This window comes from Trichechus manatus, unplaced genomic scaffold, assembly GCF_000243295.1.
Source record: "Trichechus manatus latirostris isolate Lorelei unplaced genomic scaffold, TriManLat1.0 scaffold00264, whole genome shotgun sequence".
Lineage (NCBI taxonomy): Eukaryota > Metazoa > Chordata > Mammalia > Sirenia > Trichechidae > Trichechus > Trichechus manatus.
The window spans coordinates 714593-735713 of record NW_004444200.1 but is presented as its reverse complement, the minus strand read 5'-3'; the positions used below and the strand labels follow the sequence as shown (position 1 = coordinate 735713).

The 21121-nt window shown below is 38.8% G+C and overlaps 1 protein-coding gene across 2 annotated transcripts in view; it reads right to left on the bottom strand.

The window, feature by feature from the left end:
- CENPJ (centromere protein J) overlaps positions 1-21121 on the bottom strand; it is an 82614-nt gene that overhangs the window by 16114 nt on the left and 45379 nt on the right. For both annotated transcript variants that reach the window (XM_004389873.2, XM_023724831.1), the window contains exons 9-10: positions 10195-10360; positions 3860-4102 (exon numbers count right to left, since the gene is read on the bottom strand). In XM_004389873.2, coding sequence (XP_004389930.1) covers positions 3860-4102; positions 10195-10360 — 409 coding nt within the window. The remainder of the gene's footprint in view (positions 1-3859; positions 4103-10194; positions 10361-21121) is intronic.

Sequence of the window (21121 nt, the reverse complement as noted above, 5' to 3'; positions counted from 1 at the left end):
AGAAGAACTAGATGGTGCCCGGCTACCACCAATGAACATCCTGACAGGGAACACAACAGAAGGTCCCTGATGGAGCAGCAGAACGATGGGATGCAGAACTCAAATTCTAGTAAGAAGACCAGACTTAATGGTCTGAGACTGGAGGTGCTCTGGACAGCATGGCCCCTGGACTCTCTATCACCCCAGAACTAAAACAATTTCCGAGGCCAACTCTTCAGACGGGATTGGACGGGACTGTGGGACATAAAGTGATACTCGTGAAGAATGTGCCTCTTAGTCGTATAGCTACAAGAAACCAAAGGGGCAGCTTCTGTCCAGAGGTGAGATGGGAAGGCAGAGAGAGTTAGGAGCTGGTTGAACGTTCATGGGGAATCGGGGGCGGAGGGGAGGAGTGTGCTGTCGCAGAATGGGGTGAACGGTTGGGGTCTCGTAACAATGTTTGTTAAAAATCCTCAATTTTAAAGCACTCTATGAAGTCTCCAGGTGGTGCAAACGGTTTGCACTTGACCACTAACCTAAATGTTGGAGGTGCAAACCCACCCAGCAGCACCACAGAACAAAGACCTGGTGATCTGCTTCTGTAAAGATTACAGACAAGAAAACTCTATGGACCAGTTCTACTCTGTAACACATGGGGGTCGCCATGAGTCAGAATCAACTTGACAGCAACAGGGTGGTTGCTAGTTAGAGCATTCTACAAAATAATTAGTATGGTCTCTTCACAAAGCCAATGCCATTTAATAAAATGCTAAAGTATTTAGGGTAAGATATCATGATTTCTGCAATTACCCAATTCACAAAAATGGCAAGTTTTAACTGACTGAATCTAGGTAGTGGGTATTCAAGTTTTTGTCATACTATTCTTTTAACTTTTCTCTATTTTGGAAAGCTTTCCTAATAAAATACTGGGTGGGGGTGTGAGAATCCCACTTTCTGACTACCATAGCCTATCTTTCCAGCTCATTCCTCTAATACCCCATCTCAACAATGCTTACAGGCTATAGGGTCCTACAATTCATTGATTCATGTTTTCTGTCTCTCAGAACCCTGTATCCTTATGCAGCTTAAACTTACGGTTCAGTGCTGTCACTCATGTTACATATACTGTGAACCTGCATGCCCCTCTCTCACTTTGTAGTATTCACTTGGATAACCACACCTCTGCTAAATTATAATGCTACCACCACGTCTGGGCCTACCCAAAAAAGCAAAACAAGAAAAAACAACAATGTGAACAATTCTCACTTTACATTTATGATGACTAACCTCAAGTGGACCCTAATACAGCCCAGTAATCAGACTACATTTCCCCGTCTATTTGCGCTTTCACTCTCTTACACAACTATTACACACTTTCTCCCATCTCCTCAAGTCTCCTACAAATCCTCCTCCATCCTCACTCTCAGCTAATGACTGCTTCCTATTTCATTGAGAAAGTTAAAGCAATTAAAAAAGAACGTCTAACAAGCTGCCACCACCCACCTACCCTATATTCTGTAACTTTTATTACTAGGGATAAATTGTCCATACTCCTAGCTAAGACCAACCCATGCATTTATTCACTAGATGCCATCCCCTCTCAAAGACATTGCTTCAACAATTCTCCCTACTTTCTCCTGCATCAATATTTTCCTCTCTATTGAATTAATCCTATCAATACATAAACATCTGTTCATTTTCTCATCTTGAAAAAACAAAAAAATACTTCCTCCAGCCACTAGTCTCACTTATCTCCTTATATTTACTACAAAACTACTCCAAAAAACTATAATACTCTGTAATTTCTCCTTATTCTGTCTTGCGCCAGCTCCAATCAGGCTTTCATCTGCAACACCCCAACCCAAAGAAAAGGATCTTAGCAAGGTCATAAATTATTTCTACTTGGTAAATCCAATGCTCAATTTTCAGTTCTTATCTTACTTATCAGCAGCATTTGACACTGTTGATCACTCTCTCCTCCTTGATATACTTTCTGTACTTGGCTTTCAGGACACCATACTTGCCTGATTTTCCTCATACCTCTCTGGCTACTCATTCTCCACTCCCTTGCTATTTCCTTCTCATCTTCCCATCTTGTAATAATTTGGCTCAGTACCTGCACGTCATCGATATCTACACTCACAGCTTTGATGATGTCTCCCAGGTCCACGCTTTACCACACATTCTGATGACTCCCAAATTTATATCCCCAACCTGCACTTCTCTTGATATTTGGTGTTAACTACTTACTTTACATCTCCACTTGATATACAGTAGGCATTTCAAACTTACCTCATCCAAATGTGAACACCTAATATCCACATCCCATAAAAATCTCTCTTGTGACTTCTCATCACAGTAAGTGGAAACTCCAGTAGGCAAAAAAAACTAAACTTAAAAGCCATTCTTAATTCCTTTCTTGCTGTCAAACCCCATATCCAATTCATCACAGATACTGTTCGCTTCTCATCACCTCCACTGCCGCTACCCTGGTCTAAGCCACTATCATCTCTCATCTCAATTACTGCAGTAGTCCTCTAACTCATACCAATTGCACCCATGTTGTTGTTAGGTGCTGTAGAGTCGGTTCCAACTCATATTGACCCTATGTACAACAGAACGAAACACTGCCTGGTCCTGCGCCATCCTCACAATCATTACTACACTTGAGCCCATTGTTGTAGCCACTGTGTCAATTCATCTCCTTGAGGGTCTTACTCTTTTTCACTGATCCTCTACCAAGCATGATGTCCTTCTTCAGGGACTGGTCCCTCCTGATAACATGTCCAAAGCACATGAGACAAAGTCTCACCATCCCTGCTTCTAAGGAACATTCTGGCTGCCCTTCCAAGATAGATTTGTCTGTTCTTCTGGCAGTCCATGGCATATTCAATATTCTTAGCCAACACCGTAATTCAAGGCATCAATTCTTCTTTGGTCTTCCTTATTCACTGTCCAGTTTTCACAAGCATATGAGGCAACTGAAAATAACCATGGCTTCGGTCAGGCGCATCTTAGTCCTCAAAGTGATATCTTTGCTTTTTAACACTTTACAAAGGTCTTTTGAAGATCTGCCCAATGCAATATGTCATTTGATTTCTATTCTTAAGTCTACAGCAGATATAGAGTGAACTTACTAAAATAACAATGATTAGGCCACTCCTTTATTCAAAGCCCTCCAACGGCTTCCCATTTGACTCAGAGTAAAAGTTGAAGTGCTCACAATCATCTATTAAGGCCTAACATGATCTGCACCCTCCATCCTCCATTATATCTCTAATCTCAGCTCCTACAATTGTCCCGACTCACTCTGCTCCAGGTATACTAGCCTCCTTGCTATTCCTCAAACCTATCAGGTAGACTAGTGACTCTTCACACTTGGTATTCACTTTGCCTGTTACAGTCTTCACCCAGGGATCAGCATGGCTTCCTCACTCATCTTCTTCAGGTCATTATTCAAATGTCAGTTTCTCAGTAAGGCCTTCCCTGGCCATCCTATTTAAAATTGCAACACCCTCACCCCTTCCCTGCTTTTTCTACCTAGCTTCTTATTTGTATTCTTTCTCTGCCACTACAATATAAGTTCCATGAGGGCAAAGAATTTTGTCTGTTTTGTTCAATGTTGTATCCCTAGTGCCTAAAACAGTCGCTGGCACATAGTCGTCAACATAGATAAATGAAAGACCAAATACTTGATTTAAAAAGATGATATGCATGTGACTCTCTACGAAAACTTTACTTGATCTATTTTAACTGAGATTATTTGCCTATTGTGGAATACCTCCTTTATAAGAATTATTAAAAACTGATTTTAAAATTACCTGTGTAGCAATGCTCAGTGACAAATGCTCTACCCTTGACATGACAAAACCAAACTTACCATGGATTCATCTTTTCTCACAGTAGTCACACACTGATCTGCCTTTATGCTGCTTTCAATAGCTTCTGCTCTCTTCCAAGCATCTAGCCGAAATCTTTCCATCACTTTTATTTCTTCTCGGAGGTCTGTGTTCTCTTTGACTAACATTTCTATCTGGCTTCTAAGACGGCTATGTGTACTTGACCATTTTACTTCTTTTCTTTTCAGATCTTCCTGTAAATCTGCTATCTGCTGTTTTAAAGCCTATGGTGGGGGGGGGAGCATTACTAGAATTAAAACAATGCAATGTAAGAATAAAGACACATCAAAGAAACAGAATAGCCAGTTCAAAAAGATACTATCATAAGAATTCAATATATGATGAAGGAAGCATCACAGGCAGCAAAAACAGAAGGCTTAGTCAACAAATCACATTTTAATAACACTGAATTTTTCATAAGAGGGAAGCAGTAGATCTGTTTAGAGCCTAACCTCATACCATAGAACAAAACTAACTCCAGAAGACAGACATCACTTAAGAGTTCATTGCAACAATACCGTCATGAGGTAATAAAGGTCTAAAGATATTAATTAAAAGACAAAGAAAAGGATAAACGGGGAACATACGATGAAGAAAAATTAACAGGAATTCATGACTAATTGAAGGAAGAGTTGAGGTAAAGGGAAGAATAAAAGAATCCAAATCCAAAACTAGCTGCCCTGAAAACTGGTTCTATTTGAAATTCATAAGAAAACAGTTTAAGAAAATGAGTTGCTTTAGATGGTCTAAATGACGTAAGTGAAGAAACTGCTGGAAGTGTCTAGAAGCAGTTTGCAATTGTACAAACAGAAATCAAGAGTGATACCAGAACAAAGGAGAGGTCAGCTACACAGAAGGAGCAGCAAGTTATGGGGAATGACAGAGAGCTGAGGACAGGAGTAAAGGGAGAAACAAGAGCACATTCTCTCCTACCTCAAAACCCACTCTGATACAAGACTGTTGTTAGGTGCTGCTGAGTCGATTTTGACTCATAGCGACCATGTGATAGAGTAGAACTGGCCCATAGGGTTTTCTAGGTTATAATCTTTACAGAAGCAGATCACCAGGTCTTTCTCCTGTGGAGCAGCTGGGTGGGTTCATACTGTCAATCTTTCAGTTAGCAGCCAAGCATTTAACCACTGTGCCACCAGGGCTCCTTGATATAAGACTACTGGAAGTGAAAAGCTCTGTACCAGTACCAGTTGCCGTTGAGTTGAATCTGACTCATGGCAACCCCGTGTGTGTCACAGGAGAATTGTGCTCTCCACAGGTTTGCAATGGTGAATTTTTTGGAAGCAGACTGCCAGGTCTTTCTTCCAAGGTGCCTCTGGGTGTACTCAGACATCCAACCTTTCAGTTAGCAGCCAAGACCACTAATCATTTGCACCATCCAGGAACTCCCAAATGCTGCTCAGTTCTGTGCGATCCCCATGACTGGTTCTGGATCAGGCTGTTGTGATCCATACTGGGCTTTCACTGGTTGATTTTATTAATATACATTGGTATAAAACTTTACATCCAATCTCATTTAAGCCTTACAACAGCCAAGAAAGTCTTTTGAACCCTAATATCTTCCTCTATCACCTAGTCATAATAGACTCTTTCTTAGGGGTATTACATTACAAACAGCATAGTCTTTGGAGTTGGCAAGATCAAGGCTTGAATCCCAGTTTTGTCCCTTGACAGTTTCTTAAAGAAGGTCATTAACCTCTCTGAAAATTAGTGTTATCGATTAAAATGTGTCCCCCAAAAATGCGTATCATCTTGGCTAGGCCACGATTCCCACTACTGTGTGGTTGTCCACCATTTGGTGATCTGATGTGATTATACTATGTGTTGTTGTAAATCCTAACCTCTATGATTGTCAATGAGACAGGATTAGAGGCAGTTATGTTAATACGGCAGGCCTCAATCTATAGGATTTGGTTGTATCTTGAGTTAATCTCCCTTGAAATATAAAAGAGAGAAGCAAGCAGAGAGGAGAAGGGACCTCCTACCACCAAGAAAGAAGAGCCAGGAGCAGAGCGTGTCCTTTGGACCCGGGATCCCTGTGCTGAGAAGCTCCTAGGCCAGGGGAAGATTGATGACAAGGACCTTTCCCCAGAGCTAACAGAGAAAAAACCTTCCCCAAGAGCTGGCACCCTGAATTTGGACTTCTAGCCTCCTAGACTGTGAGAGAATAAATTTGTTTGTTAAAGCCATTCACTTGTGGTATTTCTGTTATAGCAGCACTAGATAACTAAGACAATTAGCTTCTGTATTTATAAAATTGTAGATTACAACAAATCTCACCAGATTGGTATAAAGATTTTATAAATAAGAAATTTTTAACATCTTTATCAAGCAGGGAAATAGCCTTATTAATACTAAAATGATAACACACGAGTCTTAAAAAAAAAAAAAAAAAGTCTGAAGTAACCAGTTATAGGAAGCAGAGAGACTTTAAAAAATTCAAGGGCAATGCTAAAAGGGGAAAGGGGCTGACACACTTGAAGATGCTACCACTGGTAGAGCTGGAACTACCTGAACATTGAAAAGGAAATTTTCCAATTAATTAGTGTTATAGATTGAATTATATGCCCCAAAATAAGTGTTGTAATTCCTAATGTCTTTGCCTGTGGCTAGAATCCTATTTGGGAATGGGTTATCTTTGTAATGTTAATAACACAGGATTGGTGTAGGGTGCATCTTGAGTCAAAAGATATCAAAAAGATACAAAAAAGATCAAACAAGCAAGCAAGAAGCAGAGATGGGGTAAGACAGATGCCAGTACACATGGACATCTCCAGGCAACCAGGAAACAGAAGCTAAAGAGACAAGAAAGAGCCTTCCTCCAGAGTCAGCAGAGAGAGAAAGCCTTCCGGTAGAGCTGGCGCTCTGAATTCGGACTTACAGCCTCCTAAACTGTGAGAAAATAAATTTGTCTGTCAAAGCCATCCACTTGTGATATTTCTGTTATAGCCACACTAGATAATACAATTAGAGTTAACATGAGTTTGTGAAAGGCTACCAATCAATAATGATGAACATAAACTCCAGGAGGGCAAAAATGTCTTACACCAATTTTCCCCAGAGCTTAGAACAGTTTCTAGTATATAGAGTTCTCAAAAGATTGGTTGAATGAATGAATACCCAAAACAGTTAATATAGAAAATAATAATACAAAACAAAAAAACCAAACTCATGGCTGTTGAGTTGATTCCGACTCATAGCGACACTATAAGAAAGAGCAGAACTACCCAACAGGGTTTCCAAAGAACAGCTGGTGGATTTGAACTGCTGGCCTTTTGGTTAGCAGTCATAGCTCTTAACAATACACCACCTATTTAATCTTTTAATGACTTTAATAAGAGAAGAGTATCAATAAATATAGGTATTCCTTCTATTAAGTATGTATCTATTTATTAAGTATATATTTGTACAGTAGAAGGAGAAAGAAGGATAAACACAGGGAACTGTGAATAAGTCAAACAGTATAAGAAAAAGAACAAAGTATACCAAAAACAGAAAGAAATAATAAATACCCATGGCCACACATGATAACCAGATCTGAAAAGGGGTTCAATACTTAATATCAGAAGTCATATAAAATAACAAAGTAGAAAGAGGGTTCAAGAATGAGTACCCAAATGATAAAACAGTTTAACATCGTAAAGAGGAACACTAACTCACCAACCCAATCCTTCATCTCCAGGACATGAAACCTTTAGATCAGCACTGTCCAATATGGTAGCCACTAGATACATGAGCACTTGAAATGTGGCTTTGATAGAAGAAATTGAATTTTTTATTTTATTTAATTAATTTAAATTTAAATAGCCACATATGTCTAGTGGCTATCATGCTGGACAGCACAGACTTAAATACATTATTTCAGGAAAAAGCACCAGGTTGCAAGAAAGTAAACTGTGTCATTCACTTAGCAAAGTAAAGTATAACTACAAAATGAAAGCTCAGTCTGCTTTGGTTTGAATCACCTTGGAAGAAGAAATTAGGTCCTGTGCTGCAAGAAAGAGAAACAAGAGGGGAAAAAGAAAACAAATCAGTCTTAATCTTATAATCTTGGGTGGTCTGAGAAGCTCCTCCCCCCGGCTTTGGGTCTAGTAAGATTTTCATAATATAGCAAGGTATCAAAGGAAAGTATTGCTCTAATCCTAAGAGATTTAAAAACAAGAAAAATGAAATGATAAACTCATTGTGCAAGTATTTAAAAATAGACTGTGGTTTTAAACTGAGCCAAAACCTTTGTGATAGCTCAACTGGTTATGTTTTAATCACTGTTTAAAGTATTCAAAGTGTTCACAAAAAGTCATGCTAAATTTGTAACCATAATTCAAATTGTTCAAAAGAAATTCAATAAAGTTTAATATCAATTTTTAATCTTTTTCTCTATCAGACAGGCAAAGAGCAAAAAGTCTGATAACACCGTGTTAGTTAAGACTGAGGGAAAGAACAAACAGTCTAATAATTGCAGTTCAAACCTACTCAGCAGCTCCGCAGTAGAAAGACCTGGTGATCAGTTCCTATAAAGATTACAGCCTAGAAAACACTATGGGGCAGTTCCACTGTCACATGAGGTCACTGTTAGTTGAAATTGACTCAATGGCACCTAACAACAAAAATATGATACTTACAGAGGGATAACCTGGCAGTATCTATCAACGTACATACCTTTTAACCCAGAAATTACACTTGTAGAAATTTATCTTACAGATATACTTGAACATGTAAGCTACATGAGCGCAAGGATTTATTTGTTTTGTTCACTACTGAATTTTCAGTTCACAGGCTGTGCCTGGCACACAGTGAAAAAATCAAACCCATTTCCATCAGGTTGATTCCAATTCATGGCAACCCCATGTATTACAGAGTAGAACTTCCCTATAGGGTTCTCGTAGCTGTAATCTTTACAGAAGCAGATCACCAGGCTTTTCTTCCGTGGCATCGCTGGGTGGATTTGAACCTCCAACCTTTAGGTTAGTGGTCAAGTACAACCATTTGCAACACCCAGAAACCTTGGCACATAGTAGATACTCAATAAACAAGGGCTGAATGAAAAAGTAGAAGAATGATTGTGAGAGGTGATGTCATTCTTATAAACAGAAGAATAGAGAACAGATACATGTTTAATTATAGCACATTCATATAATGCAATTCTATGCAACTATAAAATACAGAATAAGGATACTCTTTAAGATATAGAATTTCAGAATACTATCATTGATGTTAAAAAAAAAAAAACAACCTATGAACTTGCTTAAATGCATAGAATTTCTCTAAAAACACACAAGAAACTGGTAACACTGGTTGCCTCCACAGGGGTAAATTAGGTGGAAAAGTTTAACTGTACATCTTCTTGTACAGTTTGAATGGGAATATATTATCTTTTGAAATAAAATTTGTGATATATTAGATTTAATAAATTGATCATTAACCAAAATATAATGGCACACGTGTTTCCCCACAAAAATAGAATTAAAGACCTTAATCAACACAGTAGTATGTGATAACTTAAGCCATAGGTGTGCAGATGAGATTGTTCAAGGATGGCATACTACATGAGAAAGAAGACAAAGGATGAAACTTGAAAATACTAATATTTAAATATGGAAAGTAGACAATAAGTTTGTATTTTATGCTACAAGCAATGAACAGCCATTTAAACTTTTTCTTTTGATAAGCTGTAAGTTTTCACTTTCATGACATCCAATGTATCAGTTTTCTTTCACAGTTCTTTGTGTCTTCTCTTAGAAATCTTTTCAAATGCCAGTGTCACAAATATATTTATCTTTTTTGTAGAAGCTTTATAGTTTTAACTAGAAATGCATTAGTTCTTTTTTTAACTTATATTCCATGAACTATGTTCATTTCTAACTTCGAAATGAATAGGAATCACAATTTGGCCTACTGGTTGTAAGTTTTAAAATTAAACATCTAGTTTGTATATGTGCCTTAAGGTACTATAAATGCACAGAATTAACAATATTCGGTGTGCACTGGGTCAAAAAGATCAACACAACATTACACTCATGAATGTCCAAGTCCTGCCTTGTTATTTCAGCCATGACATTATCAGGGTCTTTTATTGGAAGCCTTTAGTAAGAAAATAATTGATATGTTTTACTCTTTAAACATCAGACTACAAAAGATGCAGTTGCTGAGGCAATGTCTTGGGCATATTATTTGTTGAATGAGTGAATGATTAATAGATTGATACACAATTTCTCTTTTGACACATTAAATCACTCTAATGAGATTCTTACAAGATTGTCACCTTTAACAACTTAAATGAGTACGATATAAAGAACTGGCATACCTGTATTTCTTCACGTTCCTTTTTATCTGGAAAAGATCTTGCAGCTGTAGTGTACTTTTCAAAAACTTTGCGTTCTTTTTGTAGCTTCCTCATTTCCTTCTTTTTAAACTCTTCTATTTGAGCCAGTTCTTTCGCTTTCTGTTGTTCAAAGTCAGAAATTCCTCTCCTAAAATGACCCAACCATGTTATCATCTAGGGGAACCATTTCAATACAGTAATCCACACGTGGTACCCAAATGGAAAACAGGTGACAGCCTGACATCGAAGAGCTGCTAGTGCTGGTGAATCTATCTTCACTACATATGACTGAAAATACCAGCTAATTCACACATTCAAATTCACTGAGCACCTACTATGGATCAAGCACTATAATAGGTAATGGAAAAATCATAGCGAATAAAATTCCTCCTGCCCCCATGAACCTTTTTACACTTAATGAGAAAAACAGACAATAAAGATAAATATGTAAAAAATATGGCACATTACAAGTGCTAAGGAGGAAAATAAAGCAAGGAAGCAGGTTAGGGAATATCAGGATAAGAGGTTGACATTTTGGATGGGTCTACCTTGCTGAGATGATAACATGTGAAGGAAGACCTGAAGAAAGTGAGAGAATAAGCCATATCTGGACAAAGAGCAGTCCAGGCAGAGGGAATACCAAGTACAAAAGCCCTGAGAGGGGAATGTACCTCATGTGTTCAAACAACAGTCAACAGGCCAATGTAGCTAAAACAGAAGGGACAAGGGAGAGAATAGGAAAACATGTCAAAAAAATATCAGAAGTCCAGATTAATTACGGTCTTATAGACCACTGTGAGGACTTGCAGCCCTGGTGGTGCAGTGGTTAAGAGCTCTCCTGCTAACCATAAGGTCGGCAGTTCAAATTCACCAGCCGCTCCTTGGAAACCCTATGGGGCAATTCTACTCTATCCTATACGGTTGCCATGAGTTGGAATTGACTCGACAGCAGTGGGTTTGGTGAGAACTTGGTACTTGCTCTGAGATAGGAAGCTTAGAAGAATTTTCATCAGAAATGTCATAACCTAGGTTCACTCTGGATGCTGTGTTAAAAGCGTAGGGAGACACAGAAGGAAGCAAAGAGACCAGTTAGAAAGCAATTTTATTAACCAGGCGAAAGACGATGGTGACCTGGCCTAGAGTGGTAGCTGGGTGTGTGGTGAGAAGTGGTCATATTCTAGATCTATTTTGTAGGTAGAGCTGATACTGTTTGCTAATGGATTAAATGCAGAGTGTGAGAGAAAGAGGAGGTTCAAGGACAACTCCAAGATTTTTGGCCTAGGTAAATGGAAGAAGAGACTTATTGGCTAATATGGGGAAGACAATGAGAAGAATGGGTTTGGGAGGAAATATGAGGAATAAATTTTTCTTAAAAGTGATAAATTTGAAATACCTACCAATATCCAAGTAGAGTGGTTAAGTAGGCAGTAAGATATGGGATGTGGGCTAGAGACTGAAATTGGGGCTATATCAGCCCCAAGATGGTATTTAAAGCCATGAGATTGGACAAACTCTCTTCAAGGGAGTGTAGATTGAAAAGAGAAAGGACACTCATACATGACTAAATATTCAAAATTTCTATAACATACACGCAATCATATATTCAAAGGCAAAAACTGGGGAAGAATACTTACAGCACATTCGACAAAGGTTTAATATCCTACAAAACTCCTACAATCAATAAAACAAACTTCCCACTAGAAATATGAACAAAGGTCACAAAGAAATTTACAAAAATAAATACAAATGACCACTAAATACAAAGAGAATGCTCAACTTTATTATTGATAATTAAGTAAATGCAAATTTTAACACGTTAATAAAAAAGATATCATTATCAGGTTGGCAAGATTTTAAAAGACTCAACTTTGGTAATGGAGAAAAGGGATAAGAATAAGCCTTATGGCTGGCTCATGCAACAGAAATTCTTCCTAAGAAATTTATCCTAAGTATAGTTTAAAAAAAAAGAAAAAAGAAAAAGTGCTAGCATATATATGATGATATTTACTGCAGGAAAATTTATAATAGTGAAAAATTGTAAACAAGGTAAATTTCCATCAGTAGATCAAATGAGTTACAGTAGCACCCATACACTGCAGTCATTTAAACTATAAAAGATTAGCCTGTACTAATAAGGAGGCCTTGGTGGTGTAAATGGTTAGCATGCTTGGCTGCTAACCAAAAGATTGGAACTTTGAGTCTACCCAGAGGTACCTTGGAAGAAAGACTTGGCAATATACTTCTGCAAAACCAGCTCTTGAAAACCCTATGGAGCATAGTTCCACTCCAACATACGTGAGGTTGCCGTGAGTCAGAATCAATTCAACAGCAAATGGTTTTTTAATAAAGTGAGATGTCTATTATACACTAAAGTGAAAAAGCAGATTAAAAAACGAGATATATATTATAGAGCCCAGAGCTTGGGAGCAGAATGCGTCGGTTGGAATTGTGGCTGTCATCTACTAGGTGGGGGAACTCAGACAACTTGCTTAACTTTCAATGTCTCAGTTTCATATTAAGATGGGAAGAATAATCACTGAACTCAAGGATTAAGTTATGCTTAGAATCTGGCATAATTAAGAGTGTTGAATAACTATTAGTTATTATTTTATGATTTAAAATGTTCTTTAGAGATAAAAAGTATACATTTTAAAATAATGAAGGAGACATTTAAGAAGTTATCTTGGGTGGTGAAGGGGTTTAGAATAAATTACCACTTTCTAACCTTCACCACTGTTTGTTTCTAACAGGCATGTATTTCCATACATATCAGCAGAAAAACAAAGATTTTCTACTAAAAAAAATAACAAAATAACTACTCTTTGGAGTTTGATTTTTATAAAGGTAACAGTGGGGCAAGGCCAAGATGGCGGAGTAGTCAGCCACTTCCTGTGGTCCCTCTTACAACAAAGACCCAAAAAAAACAAGTGAATTGATTGACAATCTAGGAGCCCTGAACATCAAAGGCAAAGTTGAGGAATCAGACTGAGTGGCGGGAGGAGGGAGACATGGCTTGGAAGCAGCAAGGAGTTGCCAAACCTGACCCGGTGGGAGCCGAAGCCCTTAAGGCCAGATCAGCTGGTGTGCGCAGTGAGGCAAGCAGTGGCGCTCGGGAGGCATTTTCCACATCGGGAGAAATCCAGCGGCAGAGAGTCTACTTGGCCATCCAGAACTAGTGAAAAGCAGCACTTAAGTGCCTAAAGATAAGTATTTGCATCTGGTCTCCCACGCGGACCAAAAAATAACCCATTTGGGAAAAACGTCTCTCCCGTTCATCTTCCCCCTTCCCGCTATGCACTGGGTCCTGGGCCAGCTTCAGCGACTGCCAAGTCCTGTGGGCCAGAAGTAGGACCCATCACATGCCCTGAGCCATTCTACCAGCCGTGGAGAGGGAACAAATTAACAAACGGGAAAAAATAAGCTGCCAACTCCTCTAAGACAGGAACTCAGGGTTGCACAGCTCCTTTGCCTAGGGACAAGAATAAGGGGTCCACGGACTACGAATGCTTTTCATCCCTGCATAGACATGTGTGGGCCCATTTCAAAAGCGTAGGCCCTCAACACCACAGTACAACAGGGTATATACATGAAGTCTAACTTCAACTGTTTCAGCTGTGAAGTGGCAGGTTTGTAACATTTGACAGCGCTCTGCCCATTAAACAGGTTCCTCACCTGCCCACATCAGGGGCCTGAGGACTGGTGGCTGCACCCACACCACCTAGCCACCCATGACAGGGGTCCAAGGATAAGCAGTACCACCTAGTCATCACAGCCACCAGCAACAGGTGCTCATAGTCCGGCTGCAAAACCCACCTACCTATGTGCTCTAGGCAACAGGGACACAGTTTCCTCCCAGACACTCAGGGGCAGCCGTCAGCCCCCTGCCTTGCTCAGTGTGTGACCCCCTACTGAAGCATGATACCTGTGCCTACACCAATTATCCATGCCTGTCTAGGACTGTAGTTGAGAGCCTGCACCACACTTAATGACCAACTACCTGGACAACCGAGCTGAATCCATACCAGAAAAGTTAACAGACTCCTGGATGATATACTTAGTAACAGATCTAACTACCTGGTGAGAAGACATTAGAGCTTCAAACGCGCCAACAATCAAACTAGCTTAAAAGAGCAGCCTATCTGGGCATATCAAAACAAAACATAGTAAGAAGCTAGGACACAATAAGCAAACATAAAATAAATTATAATAATTTATTGATGGCTCAGAGACAACAGTCAATATGAAATCACATAAAGAGGTAGACCATGATGGCTTCAGAAAGCTCCCAAAACAAAGAATCAATAAATTTTCTAAAGGTAGAGAATTTGTTGGAATTAGGGAGGCAGAATACAAATGATTAATATACAGAACTCTTCAAGAGCTCAGGAAGCAGATCTGGCAAAATTCAGAACAAGCCAAAGAACATACAGACAAAGCAAAAGAGGAACTTAAGAAAGTTATTCAAGAGCATAATGACAAATTTAACAGGCTGCAAAAATCCACAGAGAGGGCAATCACAAATTCAGAAGATTAACAATACAATTTCAAAATTAGACAAAACAACAGAAAGTCACAGGAACAGAATTGAGGCAGCAGAAGTCAGAATTAGTGAATATGAAGATAAAGCCCTTGACACCAACTTATTTGAGGAAAAATTAGATAAAAAATGAAGAAACTCTTAGAATTATGTGAGACTCTATCAAGAGAAATAACCTAAGAGTGATTGGACTACCAGAACAGGTGGGGATAATAGAAAATAGAGAGAAAATTGTTGAAGGTTTGTTGACAGAAAACTTCCCTGATATCATGAAAGATGAGAAGATACTTACCCAAGATACTCATCGAACCCCACATAAGGTCGATCACAAAAGTAAGTCACCAAGACATATTATAATCAAACTTGCCAAAACCAAAGATGAGAGAGAATTTTAAGAGCGGCTAGGGATAAATGAAAAGTCAGCTACAAAGGAGAGTCAGTAAAACTAAGCTCGGACTACTCGGCACAAACCACGCAGGCAAGAAGGCAATGGAATGGCATATACAAAGCCTTTAAGGAAAAAAACCGACAGTCAAGAATTACATATCCAGCAAAACTGTCTCTCAAATATGATGGCAAACTTAGGGCATTTTCACATAAACAGAAGTTTAGGGCATTTGCAAAAACCAAAAAAGTTACAAGAAATAGTAAAGGGAGTCCTCTAGATAGAAAACCAATAACACCAGATAACAACCCAAGACTAGAACACAAGACAGAGCAACCAGATATCAACCCAGATAGGGAAGGCACAAAACGAAATCAAAGCTAAAACACTGAAAATAGGGAAATAGAGAGGTCAATATGTAAAAGATGACAACATTAAAACAAAAAAGAGGGACTAAAAAAAATGCCGACACAGATTTTTCAAATGGAGAGGAAGTCAAGGTAACATAAAGAAATAAAAGACTTGTTTAAACTTAAAAAAAATAGGGAAATATTCAGATAACCACAAAGGAAACTAACAATCCTACACATCAAAATAAAAAACAAGGAAAATATACAGACTCAGCAAATACAAAATCAACAATAATGAAAACGATGAAAAGAAAAAACAAACAGAAACGAATCAGCACAGAAAATTAAATGGAACAAAGAAACTGTCAACAACACACAAAAAAAGACATCAAAATGAGAGCACTAAACTCATACTTATCAATAACTACACTGAATGTAAATGGACTTAAATACACCAATAAAGAGAAAGAGAGTGGCAGAATGGATTAAAAAAACATGATCCCTCTATATGCTGCCTACAAGAGACACACCTTAGACTTAAAGACACAAACAAACTAAAACACAAAGGATGGAAAAAAAATATATCAAGCAAAAACTGCTCAAAAAAAGCAGAAGTGGCAATATTAATCTCTGACAAAATGGACTTTAAAGGAAAATCCACCACAAAGGATAAGGAAGGACACTATATAATGATTAAAGGATCAGTACACCAGGTGGAAATAACTATCGTAAATATTTACGCACCCGAAAGGGATCCAAAATACGTAAAATAAACTCTAAAAGCATTGGAAAGAGAGATAGACAGCTCAACAATAATACTAGGAGACTTCAACACTCCACTTGCGGTGAAGGACAGAACATCCAGAAAGAAGCTCAATAAAGAAACGGAAGATCTAGAGGTTACACTCAACCTACTTGATCTCATGGACATATAACGAACACTCCATCCGACAGCAGCCAAGTGTACTTTCTCCAGAATAGACCATATACTAGGCCATAAAGCTATAAAAGTAGAAATCAGTAACAGAAAAAGCAAGGAAAAAAAATCAAATACATGGAAACTGAACAACACCTTGCTCAAAAACTACTGGGTTATACAATAAACTAAGGATGGAATAAAGAAATTCATAGAATCAAACGAGAATGAAAACACATCCTACCAGAGCCTTTGGGACACAGCAAAAGCAGTGCTCGGAGGTCACATTATAGCAATAAATGCAAATCCGAAAAGAAGAAAGGGCCACAATCAAAACATTAACCCTACAACTCGAACAAGCAGAAAGACAGCAGCAAAAGAAGCCCTCAGGCACCAGAAAAAAGGAAATTATAAGAATCAGAGCAGGATTAAATGAAACAGAGAACACAAAAACAAAAAGAGTTAAAAGACCAAAAGCTGATTCTTTGAAAACATCGTCAAAATCAATAAACCACTGGCCAAACTGACAAAACAAAAACACAAGACGAGCAAATAACCCGTACAAGAAATGAGATGGGTGATATCATAACAGACACAACTGAAATGAAAAGAATCAATACTATGAAAAATTGTACTCTAACAAATTTGAAAACCTAGAGAAAATGGACAAATTTCTAGAAACTCACTACCTACCTAAACTAACACAATCAGAGATAGAACAACTAAATAAATCTATAACATTGAAAAGGTAACTAAAAAACTCCCAACAGAGAGGCAGGGCCAAGATGGTGGAGTAGTCAGATGGCTTCCTATATCCCTCTTACAACAAAGACCTGGAAAAACAAGTGAGTTGATTGTATATATCTAGGAGCCTTCAACAAGGCAAAGTTGAGGAATTGGACTGAATGGCCGGGGGAGAGGGAGATGCTTCGGAAGAAGCGAGAAGTGCCAGACCAGGCTCGGCTGGAGCTGAAGCTCTTCAGCCCCGACCAGGTCAGAGGTGCACAGTAAAGCAGGCATACATCTCCACGCGCATGTTCGGGAGGCAGTTTCCACATCGAGAGAGATCTGGCAACAGAGATTCTGCTTGGACACTACGAACCAGTGAAAAGAAGCTCCCAAGTGGCTAAAGATAAGTACATGCATGTGGCCTTTTGCGGGGATTTAAAAAAAAAAAAGAAAAAAAAGCCCATTTAGGAAAAACCTCTCTCCCTTTTACCTCCTGCCTCCTTGCTCTGCACTGATCCGGCCTTCCAAAGTCTCTGAGCCCCCTGGGCCAGAAGTAGATCCCAAAAGGCGCTCTGACCCATTCTCCTGGTCTTGGAGAGGAACAAATAAGCTACTGGGCCCCCTATGCCAGGAACTAAGGGTCAGCACAGCTCCTTTGCTAGGCACAGGCATAAGGGGTCCACGGACTTTCAGTGCCTTCCACCACTGAATAGACTTGTGTGGACCCATCTCAACAGCTTAAGCCCTCACTGCCACAGTACAACAGGGTAAACACCTGAAGTCTAACGTCAACTGTTTCAGCTGTGAAGTGGCAGATTTGTGACCCTTGACACAGCCCTGACCTTTAAGCAGGCACCTTTACCAGTCCGCACCAGGGGCTCAAGGACTGGTGGCTCCACCTACGCCACCTAGTCACCTGCTACAGGGGTCCAAGAATAAGTGCTGCCCTCGAGTCTTTACAGCCAACAGAGTAGGGTGCTCATAATCCGATTGAAAAACTCACCTACCTACTCGCTCTAGGGAATAGGGACACGCTTTCCTTTCAGACACTTGGGGCAGCCATCAGCCACCTGCCTAACTCAGTGTGTGACCCCCTACTGCAGCCAGATACCTGAGCCTACACCAATCACCCATGCCTATCTAAGACTGTAGGTGAGAGCCTGCACCACACATTGGTGACCGACTGCCTGGACACCTGAGCTGAACCCATACAGGAAAATTTAACAGAGTCCTGTGTGCACATACTTACTTACAGAACTAACTACCTGGTGACAGGACGTTAGAGCTTCAAAGGCGCCAATAATCAACCTAGCTCAAAAGCGCAGCCTATTTGGGCACATCAAAACAAAACAAAACAAGAACACCAGGACACATTAAACAAAAATAAAATAAAATTATAATACCTTATCGATGGCTCGGAGACAACAGTCAATATCAAGTCACATAAACAGGCAGTCCATGATGGCCTCAGCAAGCTCCCAAAATAAAGGATCAATAAATTCTCTGGAGGAAGAGAACTTCTTGAAATTACCAGAGGCAGAATACAAAAGATTAATATACAAAACTCTTCTAGAAATTAGAAAGGAAATTTTACGAGAAGCAGAAACAGCCAAAGAACACACAGACACAGTAGTAGCAGAATTTGAAAAAGTTACTCAAGAACATAATGACAAATTTCAAAGGCTGCAAGAATCCACAGAGAAACAGCAATCAGAAATCCAGAAGATTAACAATAAAATTTCAGAATTAGACAACTCAATAGAAAGTCAGAGGAGCAGAATTGAGGCAGTGGAAGTTAGAATTAGTAATACTGAAGACAAAGCACTTGACGCCACAAAACTCAGGTAAAAGAATTAAAAAGAATGAAGAAACTCTAAGAGTTAGGTGGGACTCAATCAAGAGAAATAACCTACGAGTGATTAGAGTACCAGAACGGGGGGGATGACAGAAAATACAGAGAAATTGTTGAAGATTTATTGACAGAAAACTTCCCTGATATCATGAAAGATGAGAAGATATCTATCCAAGATGCTCATCGAACTCCACATAAGGTAGATCCCAAAAGAAAGTCACCAAGACGTATTATAATCAAACTTACCATAACCAAAGATAAAGAGAGAATTTCAAGAGCAGCTAAGGATAAAAGAAAAGTCAGCTACAAGGGACAGTCAGTAAGACTAAGCTCGGACTATCCAGCAGAAACCATGCAGGCAAGAAAGCAATGGGACGACATATATAAAGACTTGAAGGAAAACAATTACCAGCCAAGAGTTATAGATCCAGCAAAACTGTCTCTCAAATATGACGGCGAAATTAGGCAATTTCCAGATAAAAAGAAGGTTAGGGAATTTGCAAAAACCAAACCAAAATTACAAGAAATACTAGAGGGTGTCCTCCAGTCAGCTAATCAATAACATCAGATAACAACACAAGACTAGAACACGGGACACAGCAACCAGATATTGACTCAGACAGGGAAGTTGAAAATACATCAAAGCCATTGAAAATACACCAAAGCTAAAAAACTGAAAACAGGGAAACAGAGATAACAATATGTAAAAACGGACAACATTAAAACAAAAAAGAAGGACTTAAAAATTGCAGACATAGATTTTTCATATGACGGGGAAGTTAAGGTGATATAAAGAAACAAAAGACTGGTACAAACTTAGAAAAATAGGGGTAAACATTAAGGTAACCACAAAGACAACTGACAATCCTACAAATCAAAATTAAAAACTAGAAAAATATAAACACTCAGCAAACACAGTATCAACAACAATGAAAAAGATGAAAAGAAAATACATAAAGAAAAACAACTCAGCACAGAAAATTAAGAGAAACAAAGAAACTGTGAACAACACACAAAAAGAGACATCAGGATGACAGCACTAAACTCATACCTATCAATAATTATGCTGAATGTAAACGGACTTAATGCACTAATAGACAGAGTGGCAGACCACACAAAAAAGCATGAACCGTCTATATGCTGCCTAGAAGAGACACATCTTAGACTTAAAGACACAAACAGGCTAAAACTCAAAGGATAGAAAACAATATATAAGCAAACAACACTCAAAAAAGAGCAGAAGTGGCAGTATTAATCTCTGACAAAATAGACTTTAAAGTAAAATTCATCACAAAGGATAAGGAAGGGCACTATATAATGAATAAAGGGTCAACACACCAGGAGGACATAACTATAATAAATATTTACGCACCCAACAACAGGGCTCCAAACTACATTAAAAAAACTCTAACGACACTGAAAAGAGAGATAGACAGCTCCACAATAGTAGTAGAAGACTTCAACACGCCACTTTCGGTGAAGGACAGAACATCCAGAAAGAAGCTCAACAAAGACACGGAAGAGCTAAATGCTACAATCAACCAACTTGATCCATAGACATATACTGAACACTGCACCCAACAGCAGCCAAGTATACTTTCTTTTCCAACATACATGGAACATTCTTCACAACAGACTACATATTAGGCCATAAAGCAAGCCTTAACAGAATCCAAAGCATCAGAATATTACAAAGCATCTTTTCCGAACATAAAGCCATAAAAGTGGTAATCAAGAGCACAAGAAGCAAGGAAAATCAAACACATGAGAACTGAACAACACCTTGCTCAAAAACTACTGGATTATAGAAGAAATTAAGGATGGAATAAAGAAATTCATAGGATCAAATGAGAATGAAAACACATTCTACCAGAACCTTTGTGACACAACAAAGGCAGTGCTCAGAGGTCACTTTATACCAATAAATGTACACATCCAAGAGGAAGAAAGGGCCATAACAAAACATTAACCCTTCAACTGGAACAAGTAGAAAGGGAGCAGCAAAAGAAGCCCTCAGGGAAAGAATAAAGGAAGTAATAATAATCTGAGCAGAATTAAATGAAATAGAGAATAGAAAAACAATTGAAAGAGTTAACAAGACCAAAAGCTGGTTCTTTGAAAAGATCAACAAAATTGATAA